General features: G+C 37.6%; 2 protein-coding genes across 6 annotated transcripts in view; both read left to right on the top strand.

Moving 5' to 3' along the window:
- Nucleotides 1-6,567: 6,567 nt before the first annotated feature.
- Nucleotides 6,568-21,223, top strand: LOC135685316 (palmitoleoyl-protein carboxylesterase NOTUM). Its single transcript, XM_065201223.2, has 11 exons — nucleotides 6,568-7,273; nucleotides 13,716-13,915; nucleotides 14,320-14,372; nucleotides 15,740-15,847; nucleotides 16,137-16,197; nucleotides 17,321-17,379; nucleotides 18,061-18,166; nucleotides 18,674-18,966; nucleotides 19,534-19,690; nucleotides 19,895-19,942; nucleotides 20,666-21,223. The coding sequence occupies exons 1-11, from the start codon at nucleotides 7,253-7,255 to the stop codon at nucleotides 20,859-20,861; spliced, it is 1,302 nt and encodes a 433-aa protein (XP_065057295.1). The 5' UTR covers nucleotides 6,568-7,252; the 3' UTR covers nucleotides 20,862-21,223.
- Nucleotides 21,224-21,361: 138 nt separating this feature from the next.
- Nucleotides 21,362-25,631, top strand: part of LOC135685311 (transient receptor potential cation channel subfamily A member 1 homolog) — a 39,313-nt gene continuing 35,043 nt past the window's right edge. For 2 of the 5 annotated variants that reach the window (XM_089112715.1, XM_065201215.2), the window contains exons 1-2: nucleotides 23,576-24,017; nucleotides 24,697-24,735. In XM_089112715.1, coding sequence (XP_088968841.1) covers nucleotides 24,721-24,735 — 15 coding nt within the window. In that variant the 5' untranslated portion in view covers nucleotides 23,576-24,017; nucleotides 24,697-24,720. Of the gene's footprint in view, nucleotides 22,305-23,575; nucleotides 24,018-24,696; nucleotides 24,736-25,631 lie in introns of those variants that run through there. The other 3 variants (XM_065201214.2, XM_065201213.2, XM_089112716.1) reach the window with 3 other exon arrangements.

Below are 25,631 nucleotides of genomic sequence, written 5' to 3' on the forward strand. Positions count from 1 at the left end.
TTCAAGAATGAGAGTACACACCCTATCACTTCATTGGAAGCAACCAGGCTTAGCACTGTTAGCTTTGAGAGCAGTCACTGACGTCTTTAAGCTCTAATTGACGAGCCTTCTTCATTAATCAAAGCAATCTGCAAGCACTTGAGATAAGCCACGTGTAAACTTGTCTTGAGCTTCTAGGTTCATCAGGCGTCGTCTTTTATCTGCCATTGGAGCCTGGACCGGAAAGTGACGTCACATTGATTTGTTTTTCAAATGTTTCTTCTGCATCCCTCTGCGGGTTTCTAGGAAATATAATGGGCGCACTGCAATATTTATAGACGGTTTAATGACATCAGGTTGACAGTAAATATTCATATCACATAACCATCGTTTGCTTAATCTTCAGCCATGTTATATAATTTTCCAAATCTTCTGCCACTGGCCCTCAGAAGTTGTAGGTAGGGGGTAGTGACTGCAATGAAGTGGCTGTTGATGCCTTTCTCGTATTTCATTCATAAAAAAATTGTTTATTATACACTTTATTGGTCACCCTTGTTTTATAGAATAACGAGATCCACGCTGACGGGGTTAAGATGCAAAAGCCGGTTATTTTCACATAAAACTATACATTTGCTCATATCGCCCCTGTAGCCAAATTCAATTTGTTTCGAATTTTAAAGCATCGAAAAACGTATAAGAAAATTTGGGTGGCAGAAAGGATTTTAGTAGACTGGCCATGAATTTTAGTCAACAGTATCTTTCCATCCTAAGTCAAAGTGCAGTTGATATAAAGCGCTATATCGGTGCTGGTCAAGAGAAATATTTCCTTGGATATGCTCCTTTGATATTTTCTTTTGATGGAAATTATTGAGCCCAAAAAGGTTAGGAAAGCAGATAGGTTAATGAAATGTTCGCGATCTAATAGTTGCAATGAAATTATTTTTATGGCAAAGTTCTCAATTCTTACAGCCTTTTCTTCAGTTTGCTTATCTCTTTGTTTTTGCTGAAAGGTTGGACGCCAAATTGTTGTGGTTCTTTCCAATTTTATGAAATAGCAGACAAGGTGTCCCTCACTATTCTCCGTTATGGTTTTCTAATAAGGGTGTGGACTAATTTTCATTAATCAATTTAGTTGTGCAATGATTGCTTGATCAAATTTATCTATTTCTTAATTGATTGTTTTTTACTTGCATTCAAAATTTGATAAGGCTATCTACATGAGTTTTAATCGATTAAATTTACTGCATTTCCGTTCTAAAACTTTCTGTATGTTCTAGGAAGTTCTTTGAACACTTGCATTTGCTTCGTGCGCTCTAACTTCCTTTTCAGAAAACATCTTACACCAGAAAGCTGTCTATCAATTATCTTTCACTCTCATCTTTCTTGCAGATAAGGTCTCCATCTCAATGAAATCTTCCCTCTTGCCTCAACAACTAAGCGCTGCTGATGCATACCTTTCTTCAGAATGCCCAGAAATCGCTTGTTTTGACAATTTGTTTTAAGTAAGTAATGTCGATTCTGAAGGGAGGGCAGTCTTGCAAGCCGCCAAGGCCGTAGTTAGGAATGCTAAGGCACGTGTTCTTTTTTACTCAGGTAGTCAGAGGAGTTTTGCAATACGAAGTAAGGTAGAGAAACTTGGTTTGAACCCCTTTAAGCAAGCGCGCTTAGGTATAAAGACCTTGGGATCTCAAAATATGGACGAGAAGATATGATATGATATGAAATGTGAAAAGCTCAAATTATTTCTTTTTTTCGGTGTTTTCTCTGGAACACAAAGTTTAAAAAAAATCAGCAAGATAGATCCAGAGAGGTCTATAAATAGATAGCATACTGGAAATTGAGAATAAATTTTCAAAAAGGTTCCTAACTTTACAAAGCAAAGAAATGTTCTCCAAATTTCTACTGAAGTTAAAGTAGGCGGCCAGAAACAAATTTTCCAGGCAATTCAAATTCAAAAAAGTCCAATCTGCTAAGGCTGTGCAATGCTTGTTTAGAACAACTAGTAAATTTTGAAGATGCCAAACCTGCTTTGTTATTCACAGCTCTGTATCGTACCAGCAGACTTTTCCATCCTCACTGGCATTTTCTAGGGATACTTCCGAAATTATCTACATAATATAAATCTTGAAAAGTTTCAGAATCAGAATAATAATAATATTACGCCCGTGCTGGAGTTTCCAAAAAAAATTCAGCTTGTATTTAGTGTGTGGAAGTAATATTTAACGATATGGTATGTTTTTAGAATTGTTTTTTGGAGTTCAAAAGGTATCGATATTTCATTGTAATGCTGGCATCGAAACTTTTACCCTCTCATGGATAGGCGTATTCACAAATCCAAGATAATCTTCATTTGAAGATGGCATAGACAAGACTAACGCTGTTAATTAACAAAATTTAACCTTAAAGATGGGATGGAAATGCCTCACCTAAACTTAGCCGGTATAAACCGGCTGAAACCTTTGTAGGTATTAGTCAGTTTAAAGGCATGGCATTATTCGTTTGATCGGAAGATGACCGCTTCCCAGCTAGAATACCGTTTGAGATGCATGGTATTCTGCATGGCATGGAAAAGTTCTTTTTTGTAGGCAATACAAGATAACAGGGGGTTTCAACTGTGTTCTAGCAATGCTATTTCTGGTGGATCGACTAAGAACACTAACTGTTTCGAGCCAAAGCATAAAGATCAACTTGATGAGGAATTCTTTCGATTCGATCTCTTTGATTTGAAGCATCTGGCTTGAAGTTTTTTTGGCTTCATTGGATATCATAGGTAGTGGAGGGGAAAGTAGGAAGCATGAACTGTCAATGACGCACAGCAAAGGATTTTGCAAAAAGCTATATTGTTTTGCAAATTAGTGTGGAGGGGGAGAGGCAGAGGCGCCGGAAGCTTCATGGTGCGGCGGGGGCAGGATGGCAGAAAGGGCACCTTGAGGTGTCAAAGTTTGCTGATGAAACAGATCGGGAGCGTCGTTTAGTCAATGACGAAGACTGGTTGTTGGTGAAGGCCCTGTCAAGGGGGAGAGGGTCGGTGTCTTGGGGGCTTGGCCCTAGGGAAATTTTGCGTTGCTACGCCCTAAAGACTCTCGGAAACGAAGGCAACACCCAGAAAAATACGTTTGAATCAAGACTATAGTCAAACTTCATTCTTGAATTTCCTTTCACCTCAACATCAACCATCAAATCTAATGGATCCAATTCTACTTTACAATCATACTTAAAACAATATTTTGTTCTGATGACCATCTACATGGCTTGCTATAACTTGTAGTTTTAGCTTTCTTTATTTAAAGTTGGTACAATCTGAGCTTCATTCAAGCTAAATAATGCCAACTAATTTAACTTAACAACGCTAAATATAATTTAAATCAAATATAACTGATGTTGCATACGTATTTCTTGTAAAGATCACAAGTATTCAACGATGAAAATTCAGAGATTTTTTCTTTAATTTTTGTAAAGTTGGTCATTGTACTTATTTTGTTTGGAACTGAGTTCCACATTTGGCTCAATCTGTTTGACAAAGATCTTGAGAGCAGAATGTAGCATATTATTCTATAATTGTTGAAAAGCCTTTACAAAAAGCCTGGCTACAATGATATCGATATCATTTTCTGGCTTAATCGTGTGTAGTGTCGCCAATAGGTTTCGGGGTCCTGCAGCAGAATCGAAAGAGGAGGCCCTTTGCGAGCGAAGCGAGCAGAAAAATCTTGGCGACAATGCCCTTTAGATTACCTAAAAATTCATTTCAGAATATTTTTTGCAGTCTCCTTCTTGCAATTTTTTAAAAAGTTGCACAGTTTTGTTATGTCTTAAAAATTGCTTTCACAAACTGGAATCCTCGCGAGCGCCCTAAACCTCAAGATCCATGGCCAATTTTCCATCACCACCACCTTTCGATAACTCTTGTTGTGAGCTTGTTTTTTGGTGTTTATAAAAGCAGATCGAGAAGAAACATTTTAGACCATCGCCCCAAAAGGTCACCCCTGTGCTCATTTCGTATAGGACCTAAGCAATTCAAGGGCAACTCGGTGAGCTGCAAAGGGGCAGGTAAATTAAATTTTGGAAAAAGGGGGTACATGCCAATGTGCCCTCCAGTTGCTACGCCTTTCCTTGAACTTAAGACATCATCAGATGCCTTAACTGGTATATCGAACATATGCAAGCCAACGTTGGTAGCAATCTGAAATCTCTTCAGCATGATCATGAAAGTTAATTTATCAAAGAAAATATTTTTATTGGTCAAATTGCTTTGCAAATCGATCTTAAGTTCTCATCAAAAAGGAAAATATTGACTATTGTCTTACATTTAGGTATCAAGAGATGCTTGAAACCTAGATTTTATTAGCATTCAAAATATTTATTTGAATTAATATTGCTCGGAAATTAATTTCTTGAAAAGGGCACCCTGCTGCCCCCGTGCTGCCCCCTGCACCATTAGAGTAACTAGGGGGAGGAGGCAAGAACAAACCAATGTTGTATTGACTATGCAAAAGTGTTACCAAGGTAGGTTACCAGGTGCAAAGAAGAGCACAAAATGGCTGTACAGCTGTCGGAGCTGTTGTGAGAGGTGATATGATAGAACTGTGAAAGAACGCCACACGACGACAACATCATATCAGCTGAATCCAGTAGAAAAGACTTTTCAGTGGTTCTGAAAAAAAGTTTTGCAATGCCATGCATTGCTTCTGCAGAGGTACAGTGACAAAATAGTTGTCGAACAAAGAACAAAGAAGATTGTTTCTTCGAATAATTTTGGTGAAGATCGATCACAGGCACTGTCGAAGTCTTGTCACTTAAGATCAAAGTCGCGTCCTTTGCGAGCGTCATCGAATGGTTTTTTTTGAACAATTCTACATTGTGCTTTGAGATTCTGTTTCATTCATTATACCTTATTTCGTCAATACTTACAGAGAGTTGCTTACAGCAGATAAATCTTTCGCCCCAATCGACTGGTACACCGCGCCGAACCTAACAACAGACGGCCAAGTCAATTAGCGATACGCCTCATTATTTACTACGATATTGCATTTTTACGGCCCTTATTGGTTCTTGTTAACGATTTCTTCCATTTAGATTTGATCTTCCATTTATCTTTCCTTACTAAATTGGATTTGTTATGAACAAATTGAAGAGAGATGAGAGCAAGGAACAGGTCCAGTAGACTCAATAATGTAGACTCAATGATTCGTGCTTAGTGGAGCCATAAAGCGAATCCCGGACCACACAGTATTTTGCTAATTCTAGAGTAAAGATAACTTTTGCCTCTCGATAAATCTCCGTTTAACGATAGCTTTGCATAGGCCTATCTTCTGCAGACATCTAAAGAACTAGTTTTTGCGTTTCCTACTTCGCGAAGGATTGCCTTCCAGTTCTTGAAAAGCTTCACAAGATTGGTGCAGATTAATTTAACCAGACCAAAATAATGCCTTACTTTCAGAAAATCCCTTCCAAATCAGAGCTCACTACAGTTTAATCTGCATTTTGGCTTTTTGAGGATGTTTATTTTCGTACCGTGATCGACCCTGGCAGGCTGTTGACGTCACACTATACGAGTTCGTCGGCGGAGTGGAGAGAAACTACGGAATCATGGACAAGTATCATTCCATGTCACCTCAAGTATTCCACATCATATTGAGCACCGATCCAGAAACCGCACCTATAGCCCACTTACAGTCCCAAACTCCAGTGTTTTCGGTTTTTTTGAAGCTCTAAATCCAATCGTTAAAGCTAGTATTACACAGTCACATTTTTCTGCCAATGTTTTACACGTGTGACGTTTTACACGTAAAAATTTTGACGCAACAAGCCAACAGCAATCTCTGCGACTTGCAACGATTTTGAAGACTGGGGATAGTTTGTATCAAAGGCGCCAAATCTAAGATTGTAAAGCAAGTTGCAAAAGTCATTGATTTTTCGAAAAGTATGAATGAGATTTCGTCACTCAGCTGTTGCAGGCGCAAAAAAGACGAAAATGACGGATCGCACCATGTGGGCCAACGCTATCTCAAGATGAAAAGGAAGAGAGATATCTTGAAACGCCAGAGCATAGAGGCAATTATCAGGGCCTCCGACGAAGGGGGCAGCAGGGCCGTGCCCCAACTTTTTTGCAAAACAATAGACCTTTTCTCAAAATCTTTTGTATGGGTGTTAAACTTTCACTCCCCCCCCCCCCCCCACTTGCTAACCAGTGTCGGAGCCCAAGATTATAAATCATAAATCGAAGGGAACCTTGGTGGGAAAATTGGGCATGGTCAAGGTAACCTTTGTCGAACATGAAGGCAACAACGATGTGGCCAGTTTTCCTTCTTGTAAAATGCTTTATTCGTACTTTTTTCTAAAGCCCCTCTCTCCACAGGTCGGTTCTAAAGAGTGCAAAGAAACGAACAAGTTCCTACAACCATATCAGCAGACTTTTTTGCTGTGCACACCTCCAGGTTCACTGTTTATTGTCCTCACTGTTTGCGAAGGAAAGCGGTTGTTCCAGGCTTTTGGTTCGGGTTTTGTCATCTGTCCCTTCTTTACCTGACTGTATCAATTACGGAGAAAACCGCGCAGAGATAACACCGCTGCAAAGCCCCTTGTGATTGTCCGACGCCATAGTTCAAAGGAACCACCGACTTGCTTGTGACACGCACTCGCAAGCTCAAAGTCCCAGTGGCACTTCGCACACAGGCGCAATAATTCAAAGATAATTGCCGCTATTCCAGTTCAAAGGACGTCATCTTCGTGTTTTAGTGTCAAGACGCCAGTTTTGGTAATGGCGACATGGCAAATGATGGACTTTCTAAACATATCTCAAGGACTACGCTTCAATCAGTTAAGTCGTTAGACAAGGTACAAGCAAAGATCTCAAGCAAACGGACGGTCTGGTTGCACCTGAAGGACCAAATTAGAAGGACGGGGGTTTCTTGTGTTGGCAATCGCTTTGTATGGTAAACACAGGTGTTGACAAAGAGATCTCGCTAAGTGGCAAGAAGCAACACTATGTCTTTTATGATTTCCGATCGAAGGATCGATATGACCAATTAAGAGTTCCGCCACAGTTTGATTGGACGCACGAATCAGTGTTGGCGAAGTCGTTCTGATATGATCTAAGATTTTTGGAAAGACAGCTCTCTTATCAGTCCGGATTAGTATAAACAGAGATCAACGAAGCTGCACTCACTTTGCAGTGGTAAATTGCAGAAGACAGAAGGCTGAAAAAGAGCGCAAATCAGATTGAAAATTTCATATAAGAAGAGAGACCTTGCTGTTAGGTACCGAAACTCTCAGGATGACAGTTGGAAGCACCAAGGTACTGACTACTTCTTTTATTAATTATCCTTTCTGAGTTTTCTTTTCTTTAACACGAAATGCTAGGAAATATCATGGCAACTGTCAATGGTGTTTTGTGAGGCAAAGAGTTTCTGCACCTTATTCTCGATTATTAAGAATCAGAATCTTAAACATTCCAATACGTCATTTATTCATTTATTCATTCATTTATTTTAAAAATGAAAATACTCGCATTCAGTTTGCAATATTTTCTTTGCGTTGTCAGAATTTTTCTGCCATGAAGGCAAAATGGAAAGTGATGTTTCCTGATCATGCAGGAACTAATGATGACTTAAGTGATGTTCAAGTGTCGACCGTCCACGATTTCTGCGGTACCCCGAGCAGATAATGATAAAACATTTTTGATCCGTACTCTTGGCGTCTGATTTCTCTACCTTTTTACTTCTTCAGTTCTTTTCACAATCATAGATAATTTTCCGCGTGACATTTCAGTTAAAGCTTCAGTGACTGAGATAACCTCATTCGCTTTGGAGTTATGATGACATCTCATTAGAATGTATGTCATCGCAACAAGAAATCCCTACACATGTAAGATATTGGTTTACCGTGATTGGTCATTCATTCAGACGACGACTGATTCTGACTTCATGTCGTCTTATCTTATTTCGTGCCGCTCTCTCGTATGAGCAGGTCTTTTCAAAGTCTATTCAAGATTTACCTACATTGAAATATTAATTTTTTAAAGATTTCACAAGTTTTGGCGATTTATAAGTTGCAAGCGGCCTGGCGGGCTCACTCTTTAGTCATTTGTGTAGCAATTATGTCCCAAAAGTTAGAATTTGTACCATAATCTTTGATTCCGCGTTATAAAGAATTTCCCCATTTCTCTAGCTTTGCCCATATTGGATAGCCCTTTTCACTTAAAACATTACGACAGCTCGAGCAAATGTTTTTGATTACCAATATTTACTAATTTTGATTTTCACTACAATCCCGTACATGCACTCTTTTTTTATAAGAACAATTTTATAAGAACATAAGCCTAAAAATTGGTCAAAAGTTAAGAACAAATTAAGAACAAGCTGAGGCTGAGCTTCTACAAAATGCAGTTTTGAACAAAGTTTTTTCTCAAAATCGAGGATTTTTAGCCATGCGTGGGTGCTTTTTTGGTGAATATTCAAACCTGCCTGCAAATGAAGGCTGTCTCACTTACTTTGTTGGCAGATGAAACCTGACTACCTCCCTAGAGCGAAAAAGCTAGCCTTCGCACTGATTACACCCTATTAGATTAAGAACAAATTAAGAACAATCCAGCTTCAGATTTTCGAAAAAAAAGGACAGTCAGTCTGAACTTAAATTTCCTGCTTCTTATAAAAAAGTGTACTTCCAAAAAAACTTTCTGTAACATCGTGTCACTGAACTCTCTCTTGTGGTTCCTCTGACTGAGTAATAAAACAATCCTATTTTCCAAATTCTATGTCCCAGAGAAACCTCAGAGTTTTGAGGAACTCGCATGATATGTGTTTGACCAACAGAGTGAGGCTGCCGGGGCATGCAGGGACACAAGAAAGACCTTGTTTGCACTTTATTTTGTCTCAAGAGTATTTCCACATATGTACATCTTCACAAAGACGTTTCTATTGAGATTAAGCTTTTGATTTCATAAGTTATTCCAGGGTCCTTAAATAACAGCTTTAAAATACAGTACTAATTGGATGTCTTGGTCTCAAACCACCATTTGCTAGGGTTTTGCGTCACACGTGTGGTGTCCAGAAAAAGTTACGGTTCCATTGCTATGAGCCTGAAGAAGGTTATTCAAAGCTGCAGTAGTTTTGAGGAAGGCCAGTGCATAAATTGACAAGATCATATGAAGGAATACGAATTTACCGTTTTTTGTTTGTTTTTTCCTTTTTTCCTGACAAAGCGTAGAGACCAAACCATTGATCAGTTAACTTAAATTCCAGTTCCAAGAAACTTACCGATTTCCTGGCTCTGATTCTTCAGATGTATTAGTGTTTAAGCTCGCTTTCAAAAGTAGTAAACTATGCCCCCAGCTGAGTTTCCCACTCTGCTACTAGCCTGGGGGCTTACGCTCAGGGAGACCTTTCCAGGAAGCACTCTTGAGCTTCTTTGTAACAATATCGTTTGGTTTTATTGCTAAGAATCGAATGTAAAGTATCTGACGGCAACAGAGTATTGCTAACTCTGTCTCAATTATATTCTTTCAAACTTATTGCTCCACTCGAGGAACATATCACTCAAGGAAACTCGTACCCCTTTAGGAAGAACCCTTTGGTTTTCGAGAAAAATCCACAGAAAATTCGCAAAAATCCTTTTGTTCTACGAAAATTAGTTCACTGCTTGGAAAGAGTGATACATCCTTCTTGTGATTTACTCTGATCTCGTGAAAGTGGAATCTACAACTCCAAGGAAAAGAGGAACACGCTCACCCTAGTCAACTCCTTGCTGACGCTTTTGATGTCACGCAAAAGCAGCTTTATCTGCGACGCCCGCAAGATTATGTTATTATGCAAAGTCTGGCAAATATCTTACTGGTTTATCAATGAAAATAATTTGCCCAACGAAATGACGCTTTCTTTATTAGCCGGATTATTCTTGCCCGTGAAATTACTTAAGTCCTTCTGTAGAGTACATCACTGCATTTTTGTGACAATTCATTGTTGTTAAAATGACACCTCGAAAGGTATTATGTCCCAGTTGATATTTCTGAACTTTAGAACATATGAAGTGTCAAGTGATTTTGATTGCTATGGCCAGGGTCATAATTTGTTAATGAAAGCCGGCCAAATTTGTGGTTTCTTTTTGCACATCCAATGTGTCAAAACCTATGTTTAGCTTTCGAGATCTTTATTAATAATCGCTTCTTTGTTCGAAATTTGATTTAGTGCTTTCTTGCATTTGAATTGTTTGAACTAAGCAGCTGAGAAGAGCTTAAACAACGAAAGATGAAAGAGCTACTCTTTGCGGAAAACATAGCAGAGTTTCAATGTAGTGCAGGACGAGGTGCAGGATCATAGACCGTGACCTGAAGACCAAAACCTTTAAATTGGTAGATAAAATGTCAACCAGAGACTAGAATCGTGGTTGTCTCACGTTGGAAGACAGCAAAGAATGACATGAAAAGTTTAAGTGCTACATCCTAATCCCGCCTTGCTTTATCGTTAAGAAAGTTTATCCAAGGATAGTTTTTGCAGTATTTCTCATTCGTGTTTAGGTACCAAATGATTGCAGCAATTTGTGTTCCAGCTATGGCAAAGAGAGTATTTCTTGTAAGCAAATCTATTCTCCTCACGTCCATTTGCCACATTACTGCATACGTTTATAAAGAGAAACAAAGATGCATTCTCATGATAATTGATTTTCTTCTTATAAGTGTTTCCAATCAGAAACCTTTTACAGCGAGGAAATTACGCAGAAAAAACGTCCCTTCGCTAAGTTGTTTAGCATTTTGATGAGGTTGGTCTGGCAGTTTTCTTGGGTTCAGCTGGTAACGAATGCTCATTTTTTGCAACAAGTATCCATTTGCGCCTAGTTTTGGCAGAAAAGTTCAGCACAGACCATTTAATGTCTCTTATGATTACAATCTTTGCTATTCTATTGGTATAAAAAGACTTGCAGTCCTACCCTACCTCTCCTCTCCCATCTGGACATTGGTTTTAAGAGCTGGTCAAACGAATAAAAGGTCATCGTTTACGATGTTTTTATGATGTTTTACGAAATTTATTTCTATTAATCATTTCTTAAAATATCTCTTTTTTTCTCATGTTTGATCAACAATATTTCGTTCGTTTGGCCACTCCTTGTAACACTTCTTTACTCGCGCAAGCGCAGTATATGACTCGGCAAATATAACGTCATAACTGTACGAAGCTTTGAGGCAGCGCTTGCCCATCGCAGAAGTTTAGACGTTTGTTTGATTCGTTGACCATGTCAAATATTGTCCAAAAAAATTAATAAAGATAAGTTGGATGATTTTTAAGGATGTTTCATTCGTTTGGCAATGCTTTTAGACAATGTCGATTTTATTGAACCTTCTCCACATCTACATTGGATTTGGTCACCGTTTCCTGATCGCCTCTAACAGAGGAAATCACGCATTTTTCCGAACCATTACAGCAGCTTTCTCCAACATTACCTGTTCCTGTTGATTTCAGTTTTTAAATGCTTCGTTCATTCGTCAGCTATAAATTAATATAAGAATATTGAGGCTTCAAATTTTGGGAAATTCAAATATTGAGCATGAATGATAGCCAAACTAGAGTTTTTCAAGCAAACAAGACAATCATGGCTTTAAAGTTTGAACTATGGTGATCATTTCTTCCTGCTGTCGTGGTTTTGCCTATTTTATGAGGTTGCCCCCATGATCCCCATAGCCCCCATGATCCCCATAACCCCCATGATCCCCATAGCCCCCATGACCCCAAAGACCCCAACCACTGTTAGAACGAATACAGTATCTGTTAGGCGTCTGTCAGGTGTATGCACATGTAGCCACGGTTTTTCTTTCTATATTTTTTCAACAACTTGCCCACACGTGACAATTTTTCGTAACCAAAGCGAAAAGACATTAGCAGGATAAACATCAAGTAAAATTGCTTATGCAACACTTAGCGGCGATTGGGCAGAAATAAATGTTGTAAGCTGTAAAACTAATCTGACATTGCTAATAAAATTATGTTGAGGAGATTACAGGGGAATGAGTGTTGCCACGAAAGTGTCGATTAAAATGCGTGTGAGTTGAACACTTGGATTAAACTCACGTTTTTAAGCGTCCTTGCACTCTTTTTTATAAGAACCAGTAAATTTAAGTTCAGGCTGACTGTTCTTAATTTTTTCGAAAATCTGAGGCTGGATTGTTCTTAATTTGTTCTTAAATTAAGAGGGTGTAAGCGGTGCTATTGCTAGCTTTTTCGCTCTAAGGAGGTGTTCAGGCCTCATTTGCCAACACAGTGAGTGAGACAGCCTTAATTTACTGACAAATCTGAATATTCACCGAAAAAGCACTCACACATCGCTAAAATTTTTTGCAGAAGCTCAGCCTCAGATTGTTCTTAATTTGTTCTTAACTTTTGACCAGTTTTGAGGCTCGTGTTCTTATAAAATTGTTCTTATAAAAAAAAGAGTGTATTTGTTTATTGACCCTGTGATCTCTATTGCTTTTTCGAACTAAGGCGAGCTTTTCACAAATATCTTTACAAGCTACAGAAGCTACAAAAAACGAATATATCTTTACTTGTGTACCCAGTTCTTTTGAGAATACGACCCCTTGACAGTTGCATTGCTGAAAAATGGTAATGTTTTTAGCAGGATGGATAGAAATCATTTTCTTAGAATTAAGAAGCAAACACTGTGCAACATGCATGGTTGTTTACGTACAGATCAGTACTGAAAGCTTAGTTTTGCATAACACGTTGAAAAACACAGCTAAATGACTATAGTCGCTTTCCCCTTTTGATCTGCAGCGATCACCAAAGCTTTCTTAATTTTTCGGAGTTCCAGAAGTGGTTTATCGGAAACTGAATTTTACAGCTTTGCGGATCGTTATAATGAGCAAAACCCGCATCCTTTCTTTTAACTTGTCACCATTAATTTGGGAGAAAATGAAGTACAGGATTAGGACATGATAATCATTTTAGAACTCATCTTTGCGTCGCCATGCACATATCCCCTAGAATACGAAGTAATACTCTTGTATTTTCTGTTAATTAGAAAATGAAAATCTTGCTGTAAGAACGACTTAATACTGATGTCTCACTGCCATAGCAATATATTCACATGTGAAAAGAGAAGAAATATGTATTGTTAAATTTACAGTATTTATAGCTCAAATTTCAGACGACATAACCACATCAATTCGGCATTGTGTCAAGTTAAAATGGCTGAACAAAGGAGTTTGATAGCACAGAACCCAGTTACTCTTGTATAGTAGTAAATGAACATGGAACGTTAGTGTTTAAAGAACCTGCTCATTTTGGCCGAGACTCGATGCTCTCCCATTTTTTGAATAATCTGAGGCTCCAGTGTTTTAAATGGTGTTCTTCCTTTAAAAGTGACTGTTCTACAACTGCAAACAACATATTGTTCACAAGACCTCTGAATAACATTTCTTCATGACATTTATATTGGCGAAGTTGATCGGCTGAAAAATCTTCTCCATTTTGCTAACATGAGAGTAAATTTACATACTGCCCCATAAAATCATGGGCATACCATGTCGTGAAGCTTTTTAGTGCGTTTTTTGATAAAATAATGCTATCAACTCGAGCCCCCCCCCCCCCCCCACATTTATTTCCACCGTCCTTGTCTTTTTTTTGGCCAATCGAGCTTGTTCTTTTGAAGTGTGTTCTTATAAAGAAATCAGGAGTGGATGTGCTATTTTTGTTTTTGGCTTTGGATGTCTTGAATGCTTTCGTTCTTAAAATTTCATTCTGTTGTTTCAGTTACACATGTTTTGGATATTTTGCCTTGCGCTGGTATCAACGACAGCTGGCTACTTAGGCAGTCGCTTTGACCCACGCTACTCACCATGCAGCGAAAGCTTGCCAGAGTCACAACGCTTGAGGAGAAACTGCTCGCCTCTCAAACCGATGTTGCTGCACTACCTCAAGAAATCAGTATGCAACGATGGCTCAGTGGCAGGGTGAGGATTCTGTTATTTTCTCCAGTACGATTTTAATCATGATTATTACCATGATTGTGGATCATTACTGTTTTTCAACAGTCATTGACCATCATCAACCAATCATCACCACTATGATTTTCATCGATAGTCGTGATCACCATCTTCTACATTTAAATTAACATCAACCATTATCAATCAGTCAATATCATCTTGATCAACATGATCATCACCAATCATCAGCATGATTATCAATCACTCGTTACCATCTTGATTATCATCAGCGCTATGATCACTATAATCATTATCACTCATCACCTTCATCAGTCGTCGTGAAGCATAGCAATATGCTTACATTACTTTTACAATAGTAATATAAAGCCTTTGATGTGTATTGATTCATTTTAATATAATTGCTATTTTAGATATTACCTCAGAAGAAGAAGTGGAAGCACAAACTGGCTTATATATTTAGAAGGTATGATATTCGAAGCACTCTCTGGTTTACTGAATAACTATAATAAAAACTGTCGAAACAAAGCTTTTAATTTGCGTGTACATCATACGCAGTGTACTCGTATCATTAAGCCCCTATTGTTGATATCTACTATTAGGGAAGTCTACTATTACCCTAAAAATTGTTTTTGCTAAACGAGCAACGTTTCAAGAAGTTGGTGATTCAAATTTTGAAATGTTAAGATTGTAATATTTATCGTATGTTCACTATCTATGTGGCCTGAGACTCTCACCTTTACTAACTCTCGTGACTCTCTTTTGTGGAGAAAGAATTCCAATCGTTATTCCTAAATTAGAAGATTACTCAAAATGAAATTGTGGCTGGATGAAGACAAGGGTAAATTGATGTCGTTTCAATTCAGTCCTGTAACTGCTTTAAAGTGACCTGTTTCTAATTCATATGCCTTGAGATAAGATCATATTTAATCAAGAGAGATGATGGTTTGAGTAACAACCTAGTTTGTTGGCAGGCCTAGAAACACAAACATACGACAATCATATCCTAATTTAGTTAAGAAATCAACTTAAGAAATCAGTGTAACTGTATTTGATAATTCATACGCCATTTCGTGGACACCAAGCCATTATACCCAGGGTTTAACCAGAACAAAGACGGACAGATATAAGCGGACTGTTAGACCTCAATCTGTCTGTGATAATCTGCATTGCAGATAAATCGATGTTCTACTTGTGTGTAGCAATGTCCTTTTATATTGAAGTTCATTCCAATCAGGAACATCAATATTCGGTTCGCTAAAACCCTTTAACAGTAACATTTTGGACATTAATGTCATCACCTTTTCACGAACTAAAGCATTTCCGGATTTTATTCGGACTACTATCGTATATCGTCATAAGGGTAAACAATCAACGCTATTTTCTTGAACCACGAAGTTTGTTTTGACTTGAAAAGCTTTTCAGGGAAGGGCAAAATTTTGGCATTCTATTGCAAACATTTTCATGTAAATTGGTTTTTATTTTCAAACTGAAATGTTTCTGCTTTTCATACATTTATTACTCCATGGATGCATCACCACACAAAAAGCTAAGAGATAAGCATAGCAATTTCTTCGAAGTGCACAAGATTCGTTTGCCACCTTCACACCCCTATTTCCGCTAGAATTCAACATAAGTGAACCTAGTGGGTCTTCTTTGCATGTTTCTCTTCTTGCTTCTTTATCCGTTTTTATTTCCCATCCGTTTTCTCATCCGTTCTTTTTTACGAATATTTCGACCCAATGTACAGGCAATTCGCTAGCTGGTATCCACTTTAGAAAACAAACTCCCTCTGAATGAAACAATCTGGATTCCTTGTTCTTTTGTTTTCAGGAGGAGGCTACTGCGTCAATAAGGAGACATGCGCCGAACGGCTGATTATGTCGAAATCCAAGAAGTTCTCTCTTGTTTCAATTCGCGGCTCTTCCAAAAAGAAATTTGGTATGTTCTTTTACCACGTGCAAAGTGGCCGCAATTATTGCCGTCTTTGATTGCCTATGGAAAGTATCTTCCACTAGGTAATATGTAATAGTAATTGCCTATTTGTCACTGAAAACTTGAATGAGAAGTTAGATGAAAGTGAAACAATGATTGAATTGATTCATCACTATCACTTAGTATTATCACTTGATCAGAACGAATGACATATATATGACCACATCACTCCTACTGTCGGCTGATACCTAATGGATTTTATTTTCATAGCAACTTGATTGATTTTCTCTTGCAGTGACGGGTATCCTATCCACACAGCTGAAGACGAATCCATTATGGTGGAACTCCAATCACGTGTAAGTGAGACGAATATTTCCTCTTGAAAATTCTCCATGCTCCCAAAGGATAGAATCAGCAATTAATTTAACTAGATTACATTTACTAGTCCAGAAAAATCAGAATTCATTCATTTTAGGCAGGACTTGCTACATTCTTACCTGATATTGATAAACCTTCAAAGGAAGTGTTTTTAAGCGACAAAAAAAAGAAATATTGATACAACTGAAAATTCTCCGTTGGCAAGATAACTGATTGTCATTGCGACTCATAAGCAAGTGAAGCGACAAAAAATCATCACTTAAGTCTAACCTTGCCGTTCTCCGTTCCATTCACTGATGGCTTTGATAAAATTGTAAGAAATATATTTCGATTTCACAGAAGAGATAATTATATTTTTCCAGTAGTGATGACAAATCCCTTTTAACATGTCGAATCAAACAATTTTCCTTCGGAGTCTTTATAAAATTTCAGAACATCATCATATATTGTCTGTGTAATATCACGCGAACATTTATATTTTTATAAAAATGAACAATATAAACATGAGAGTTTATGACCTATGCCTGAAATTTTAAGGCCGTTACAAAGTTTTACTGCAAATCTTAATGGGAGTTTTCTACCACTTCATGCAAAGATTTGGAAACTTAAAAAACTTGCTAAGTAAACGACAACGTTCTCATTTTTACCCCAGCCGGCATTCATCTTGCATTGTTTGTCTTAGTAGAAAATGCGACCAGAGCAGAGAATTTGCGCTAAAGAATTCTCAGCCCTAGCAATAGAGTAGCCCTTTCACTAAGTAGCCACAGGATAACCCTACTTTGCATTTAAATACGTCATTGGAAAAAAGATAGGATTAACCCAGAAAAAGGGTTTCCTTACTGCTAGGGGTAACCTAAGTAGTTCTGAGGTACCCTATCACAACGTGAACAGACCCTTATTTTTTACTTTGATTTCTGTAATCTTTCTCTGTAGAACCTTCACCGCTTTGGCATGTAAGCTTAGAATTTCTCAAGATGTGCTCAAATTTGTCCGCTTAATTATTGTTATCTGCATAATACCATGTAGCAGCTTTGTTTTATTCTTGTTAGGTCTGTATAAGATGACAATAAAACTTCTCATCTACAATTTTGTCTTCCACAGGTACATTCCATATTGCTCAAGTGATATTTGGACCGGCAACAAAACCGCGGATAAGAAAGGTAAGTCTCCTGCTTGCCGGCTTAATACTTCAATTTGCCTTGCTCATAAGCAGCATAAAAGCTAGCGACGGCGCTGGAAGAGACTGCAGAAGAAAATGAATAAATCAATATTTTACTATCCGATGATTTCATATTTTAAAAAGAGTTACTCAGTAAAATTGTAGATAGAATAAAATTGAAAATCGCAAAAAGCTACAAACCGAGCTATTTAGATGGCAACTTTGAGGCAATTTTGAGCTCTCCGTATACACTCTCCTCTCTGTATAGGCCTCCGTCTAAAAGCTGCCTACATTAGTAAGCCCCCGGGGGGTGCTAATTCTGGGATTCACGGTATTCTAACCGGGGATTCTTTCTTACTGAAAACTCTGTTTTACCAAAAGGATATTTTTCATACCTTATGACAGAGTAGCAATGTTAGCTTAGATGCAGACTTGCTGTTGCAGCTGGGGGCAGGAGCCAAACAAACTGCTATTCATCTTGAATATCATCGAAAATTTCTTACTATCGACATTTTAGTTTGGCTAGCATTCTGTTATTTGCATATCATTCCACCGCATTACTCGATTCAAGAATAAAGCGAATGATTTATTTCGAAAACGAAAATATCAATTATAGGCTTCATGGAATAATCTGTGATGAATGTACTGCTAGAGTTTCTTATTATGAACAATTTCAATTTAGGTGGATTCTCATTCCTTGGCGCTCGAATAATTGACGAGGTCGTCAGTGACTTGTATGTAAATAGAGGGTTAGACAAAGGCACAAACCTGACTTTGGCTGGTAGCAGGTATGTTATTTCATGCAACTAAAGTCAATAAACGGTTTCAGTGGAAAATAGGTATTGCGGGAGAAAAAATAAACTGGCAAAAAATCAATGCTAAGTCACTGGTGTAACTGGTGTGAGAGTAAGAACAGGTTGGGTTGGGGGTTTTGCACCTGATGAATAAACTCAATTCGATTAGTTTTAATTGATTGCTTCAATATGAGAAGTAAAATAAGTCTATGTCAAATTGTTGTGACTGAATTGCCAATTGTTATTAACAGCTTTTTCAAAAAGCCCAATTATTCTGAATTAAGAATTTTTGAACTTTAAAATTTCTTCATAGGTATTTCAATTCTCAAAAACTGCCATACATGCAAACTTTACGTGACTAAATATCCTGTCTACTTCCTTGAACTACCGAATATGCAGATGATACAAGTATTCAATTTTCTGAAGAATCCGACAGAACATTTCCCATTGCTCGACATATTCTTCAAATGTTCATTTGATTGCTACTCTTCCAATTTATAGCGCTGGTGGCACTGGGGTTATGCTCAATATCGACAGAGTTGCCGACAACCTGAAGGAAAAGGGCTCAAAGATTAAAGTCCAGGGCATTGTTGATTCAGGCTGGTTCTTGGACAATGATCTCATCAAATCTTTGAACTGTGGCTTGCCAAATGGACATTGCAAGCCCAGTGACGTCATCAAGGCAGCAATGAAGTTTTGGCATGCTGATTTGCCAGCGCGGTGCATCTCTGGCAAAAGTGTAGACAAGCATCATCTGTGTTTGTTTGGAGACAAGTTGTATCCTACACTGAAAAGTAAGTCTTGCTTCTGCATTTCTTTACCATGCGTTTTGTGATCAAATTATATATGCTACATTACATAAAGGGCTTCCATAGTTTTTATTAACCATGTATTCACTGTTAAGTTTAAAAATTTGAATGTAAATTTATCAGAGAATTTTTGTACGGGTTTTTCTTGGGGATAAACTTTGCCTGTGAGTCTCCGCTTGCACTCCCGCCAAACTCAAAAATCTGTCTATTGAATTTTTTCCAAGTGAAATAATTGCAAATGTTTTTCAGCTGACGGGTTATGAGAGGCCTACGATTGTAAGAAATTTTGTTCTTGCTATATCAGTCAGTACCAATTCCTGTTGAGGATCCTCTCTACTCTCTTAAAAGAGAATATGTACTTTATCAACAATAAATGCATGGATTCATTTACTACTTTGCGGTTGATCATAATAAACTGCACAATGTTGTGTGAAAATATTGAAAAGAATAGTTCCAGTTTTCTTGATATGATCTTCTTATTTACTTTGTTTAATTTTCATGTTTGGCATCTTCGCTTGAATTAACGTTTTTGTGAACCTTTGTTCCATCTAGGCCCAATTTTCGTCATTCAGTGGATTTACGACTTAGCCCAAATAAAGGAGGACAATCCAGAACTGGAGAGTAGCCTCCGCATGCTCATGAGAAAACAGTACGGTCCATATATGGCATATCTTGGAAAAAGAGTTCGAGAGTCCTTGAACATTGTCAAGTGAGTTATTTTGGCTGGGGTGATTGATTCTTTACAACCGTGATCTTTTTTTTATTTTGTTGGAGCAAGGTGGCCTAAGGACTGCATTCTTCAGTTTATTAATGTTGGTCACCACCCGAAATTTTCTCCACCGGCCCTTCCAAAACTCTTGTTTTTTGTTTGATATTGTTCCAGCCATTTTTAAACAATTTTTTTTGCTTTCAGGCACTTCTTCGCCCCATCCTGCCTCGGGCACACGATTTTGACCAGAGAGTGAGTTAAATTGTCTATTATTTATTGTTACTTTTTATATCAACGGCTATGCGGCTATGTGAAAAAAGAAACGTATATACGAAGGTAGAAACTACTGGAATATCATTGCTTTGTTCCTTCGAACGTCTTCTGATAAGCGCAGTCGATTGACTTTCATTTTCGATACTGATCACATGAATTGTTTGTTAGCGTTGCAAAAAAATCAAAGCAAGTAGAATTGATCACACGCAAAATCACGTGAAAATCAAACTAATATTAAGCGCTTTAAGCTACTTACATTTGAATGATAAGGGTCATTTCTCTTTTTACCCTCTCCTTAATAAATTACTTCTCTTTTTGAATGTTCCTCGCGTAGCAGTCTGCATCTTCCCTGAATTGTTTATGAAATTGAGGCTTGACAACAAGTGAAATCCCTAAACCCTCAAAGTAAAAAGGCCAAGGCCAAATGCTGAAACATTTACATGCATTTTTATGTACGAAACTGGCTATGCAAAAAGCGAGCCCGTTATGAATAAGAAATTAAGTTACCATATTTCTGATTGTCCGCAACCTACAAAATTGCTCGAAAATCTTTCTTTTTATGACAAAGTCGAAATGATGATTTTCACGATTAGGCCTCCCAAGTTTCCGGTTCAATTACTATAGATAATTCCAGATTAAGAAATATTTGTCACTTTTTTAAATTGATGTAACTTTTAATGTATTATTTTCTTTCTCGAACAGACAATGGCTGGGAACGCGGGTAGGACCTCGGACGCTTTTTGGAGCACTAGAGTGCTGGCTGTTGAAGAAACGCTCATCTTGCCAGTTTACCGACAAATGTCAAATGCCACATTGCAGTGACTCCTGCCCATACAAAATAGAAACACACAATGGGGATATCCCGATTCGAAGAATCACTGGTGATTTTAGTTTGTAAATTTTGGATGGCCTCCCCTTCCTGAGCAGACAGAAAGGGCAGAAGCAAATGCAACTTACTGTACGTTCGCAAGAAAGGAAGGAATTTCCCGTGCATTTACTTCATATAATCGTCTCGAACATACAATCGCGGTGAACTGACTACAAAGTTTTGACAAGAAGGCAAAATACTGATGCTGATATGTAGAGGCTATCAACACGCAGGAAACGAATTTTCCTGGCTTTTATGTCTTATTTGTGTGGAATATGTAAAAACAGTTTTTGTCTTTTATATCAATTTATTGTAACATGGTAATAGTACAGTATTTTATATCCTATTTATTAAATCTTGGCATATCTACTGTGGTAATTGGTCATAGAAAATTGAAGGCAATTCTTTCACAAATGTCTGCGTTACTGCAAGCAAGGGTGCTATGCCATTTTGACGTAAACTGGAAATGTTGTTTTGATGTTACAGGCACCACGGAGCAGGGGGGCTACCAGTGAAGCCTCTTTTTATACGGTTTTAGCCCCCCCCCCACTTTTTGTAGACCCCCACTTTTCTCAACGCTCGCGGTGAGATGATGTCTTCAAAAAAGAATGTGTTTATATGAAAACTGTTTTTGGAAATGACGGAAATCTCAGTTCGACTGCAGCCAGCAACAACAAGACTCAATGTGTCATGATAACGGAGGTTTTGCCTCAAAATTGAATAGGGTTGTTGCAATGAAGGCATTATAGACTCTAACTAAGAAAGTTTGGTGTTTTGTTAATGAATCCTTCTATATTTAACCATTGGAGTGGGAGACAAAGGGGTTGAGAGGACTGAAGCCCCCAAAACAGGCAAGATTCATTCATTTCAGGCTCCATTCGGACAGTGCTATCTTAATAGACCATCTCGGAGTTCGTGACGTCATGATGGAATTATATTGTTATATAGCTAGTTCCAATCCCTCAGATGAAGGCAACCAGCGAAAAATAACGTTATTCTATTTATTTGGCTGTGAAACCTCTTTAAAATAGAGGAAAAATAGTTTTAGAATTAAAAATCTGCATTTCGTTGATTAATGATGGACTTTGTTTGAGCAACTGGGGAATTAACAAATCTCGATGATATAGGCCGCCATTGTATTTATTGCGGTGTTGCCCCACTTGTGTCATGACGTCGTGAACTCCAAGATGGTATATGAAGCAACGTGAAGCATCCACTACGCCAGTGCAGGTAGGCCAAGGGAGCTAAATTATTGATCAACCTGTCAGAAGCTTTTGTTAAATGAAATTATTGGCCATATTTTGAGATTCGGAAACTTGGCTTGCAGCAAGGTTTTTCAGAATGCTCGTCTTTAAACTAGTATTCACATTTTCGTTATAGTCTCGTAAAAGGAAACGAGGCTGTTTAATATCATAATGATGTATCACCAATGATATATGGAAGCGCTAAAGGCGCTAGATGTCTAACTCACAGGTACGCTGTGAGGCAAATTTGTTTACTTCTGCCATTTTGAATAAGGGCAAAGCTTACTCCATACTGAACCCTTATAAATTTGGTAAAAGTAAGGATTGATTTCGTTCACTTCTCTTTCGAATATCGATGTGAAATTTGGTGAGTGGCCTTATACTGCACTTAAATTTATGAATTGATGTTAATTTTGGAAATATAAGCCGTCATTCGCAAATTCCAAGTATTTACAGTCGCGGTGCTTGCTGTGGTCCAGAGTGCAAAGCATTTTTTGTGCGCGGGGAATTATTTTCTGTCGCTTACGCTTGCGCGGGAGAAAAATCATGTTGCAAAGTAACAGGTTTTAAAGCTGCAGAATTTCATTTTTAAATAGCATTTTGAGGCTCGAGATTAGGCTTTGGGCGGAATTCGCACGAAATTCCATGTTCCAACTGCGCGGTTAATTCTAAATTTGCAAAAATGCGCGGACGGGAACGCATTCCCCGCACTTACCCATACTTTGCAGTCTGGGCTGTGGTGTTTTCTGTATCGTCGAAATTCCAGAAAATATTAATTGGTCTGTCTTAAAACGGATCCAGCAACACTTTTTAGCTACTGAATGCATTATTTTCTTAACACATTTGTACAAAGATGTGATTTAGTTACTTTTTCTTTCTTGGTTAACAGAAACAGCTATGAAATATCTAGGCCTTACTCTAGAAAAAGCCGAAAATAGGTCATAATTCAAGGCTTGGATTTCAATAACAGAATTTAAATATAGCAACGAATTTTTTAAATTTGATACAATTATTAGACTATTTCAAAACCACACTCGTTGCTTGTAATTATTTTTCAGCACAGTGTGTCCCTCCCCCGTATCTTTAGCCCTATAAAATACCTTCGAGGTACATTCTCACGACAAAGATTACTAATTTGGCCTTATCAAGAAGAAATAAATTTAATTCATATCAAATTTCATTTCTACAAATTTGACAAACTAAATATAAACAATTCGCACTTTCCTTCTCATGCCATATTAGGTTCTAAACGACTGACAGAAAAATTCAAGAATTATATATTTAAAATGGTCTATATTATAAGATAATAGACTCAAAAAGTTCTTTCTAATTTGTATGAAGATAAAAATTGCAACAACATACTTTTTCAACTAATAAAAACACCACAGGCCACTGCTATTTTTCCACCGTAACTGCGTAAACTAAAAGAGCCAAATTTTCTAAAATTCTGTTTAAAAACCCCAAAAAATTGTTATTTGTTGTTGATTTATATCTCCTCTAACTACCTGCATCAGAAAAGACACTGAAAAAGTTGCGAGCCACGAGAAAATCATTCATTAAAACAAGCAATTTTCCATACTGACTACTTAAAATGGCGGAAGTAAACAAATTTGCTTCACTCGGCAGTACGCAGCTTCACCCGAGTTAGGCATCTAGCGCCTTTGGCGCTTCTATATCATTGTGTATCACTTGATCAATTCGGAAAGAGGTTCATTAAGCATTCAACGGGTGTTCACTCGTGCGATCAAGTAGCCATTGAATCTCAGAGGTAGAAGCAAACTAAATCACATTTAAAAAAATTTATTCTATAATCAAAAGTCAAGAATAAAAATAATTGCAATTTTCTTTATTTTCATTTAGGTACTTTACCTTTAAATATTTTGACAATCAGAGTTGAATCGGGAACGTCAAACAAATCGATGTGAAAGAAGGTGAATAACAGGTATGTTCTCGTATCGTAGTAAATCTATGCGTGATATAGCTGTCGTAACTAGGAGGCCGATAGCAAGCGGCACAGTGTACAGCTCGCAGTCAAGAATACTCCAAAACTTTTTTAGGCCCAAAATCATAGATAGTTTTATAGCCTCCAATAAACCTCTGTAACAAGAGTTCTATGTGAACTTGCAACATAATCAGGACAAGATTCATCATGGACTAGAGTTGATTTTGCATTTATTTGAAGGAGAACGTTGTTTCTATATAAATAAGTCATGATTTGTTTCTCAATGAAGACTATCCTTTCATTTGAAGTGACGTGGTCAATGAGCCTCATCCCCCAACATTTTAGCAAACTTACACATAGTTTGTGCAAAAGAAAAGAGCTACCAACTTATTTTCAAATCGCATTCTACCTACCAATTCTTTCAAAGCTAAGAAGTTGATAGCAATAAAAATATCATGTATCAAAGATGGAGAAACAATTATTGTTTATGGTTTTATCAGGCAGAAAATCTAAAACATATAGATTTTTGAAAACTAGAAATGAGTTCAAAAGAAACTGTGACTATAGCGTTTAATGAGAAAATTGTAACTTTCTAGACAAATTTTAAGGTTATCGTTGCCTTATTATGGTGACAATGTACAGATAGTTGACGCATTATCGAAATGTTATTCTCTTTCAGAGCATCAACAGAGAGGCTGATGAAATGGCTTTGCATAAGGTGGGTTTGAAAGCTCTTAAATGCACTATATATGCCAAATCAAATAAATGTACGACCGTTTATACTATCATGACAAGAAATGTAATAATTAATTGTGGTTTCCATCTTGGATTTCTGTACCAACTTAATTTGAATCTTTCCCTTATTCCCAAAGACTGGTATACAATTTTTGTTTGAGTGCAGCCCTGATAAATAAGTGTAATAACAGCCATATTTTACCAAATGAAAGTATTTTGCATATGCCCCTGGTATCTTGGTCCTTGCTTATTTCCTTTTTGTATATTGGATTCAATAATTTTTCCAACAAGGAGAGGGGTGTGCACATAGATATTCGGTGGATCAGTTTGAGGAATATCAGTTTTTCTAAACGTTATACCTAAAAATACCAGAATGCTATTTCCTTCTTTTTCGGGATCCAAAATTGCATCCCGAGAAATACAAAATCGTGCAAACCAAAACCTGAAAGTCTGATACTTCTGCTTTTGTTTACTTTTTATTGTTGTTAGAAGAGCTATACCAATTTTGAAAAAAACGAAACTGTTCAGGTCCTTCCTTCAATTGTTTCGGCTTTCGCTTTTCTCCCCGCTCGCCATCAACATAAAGTTTTCTGTTCGCCTTTCCGAAGCGGCCGCTGGGAAGGAGCTTTTTACAACTACAGCAACAATTTTCAAACACTCCCGCCATTTTCATTTTGGTAATGCCAGGTCTTCTGTGTTGTGAGACGTAAGTTTGATTTACTTGCATCACATTTGTTTACAACTGAATGATTCAGCAGCTGTTCAGGACTTTGCCTACATTCGTATTTCCAGATAGAGCTATAATTTAGGCATCTCCCTTTACACGCAAATCACTTGCTAATGATGATACGGCCTACGTCTGCTGTTGATGGAAAACGA

Source organism: Rhopilema esculentum, chromosome 15, assembly GCF_057945365.1.
Source record: "Rhopilema esculentum isolate cy_ngs chromosome 15, ASM5794536v1, whole genome shotgun sequence".
Classification (NCBI taxonomy): Eukaryota; Metazoa; Cnidaria; class Scyphozoa; order Rhizostomeae; family Rhizostomatidae; genus Rhopilema; species Rhopilema esculentum.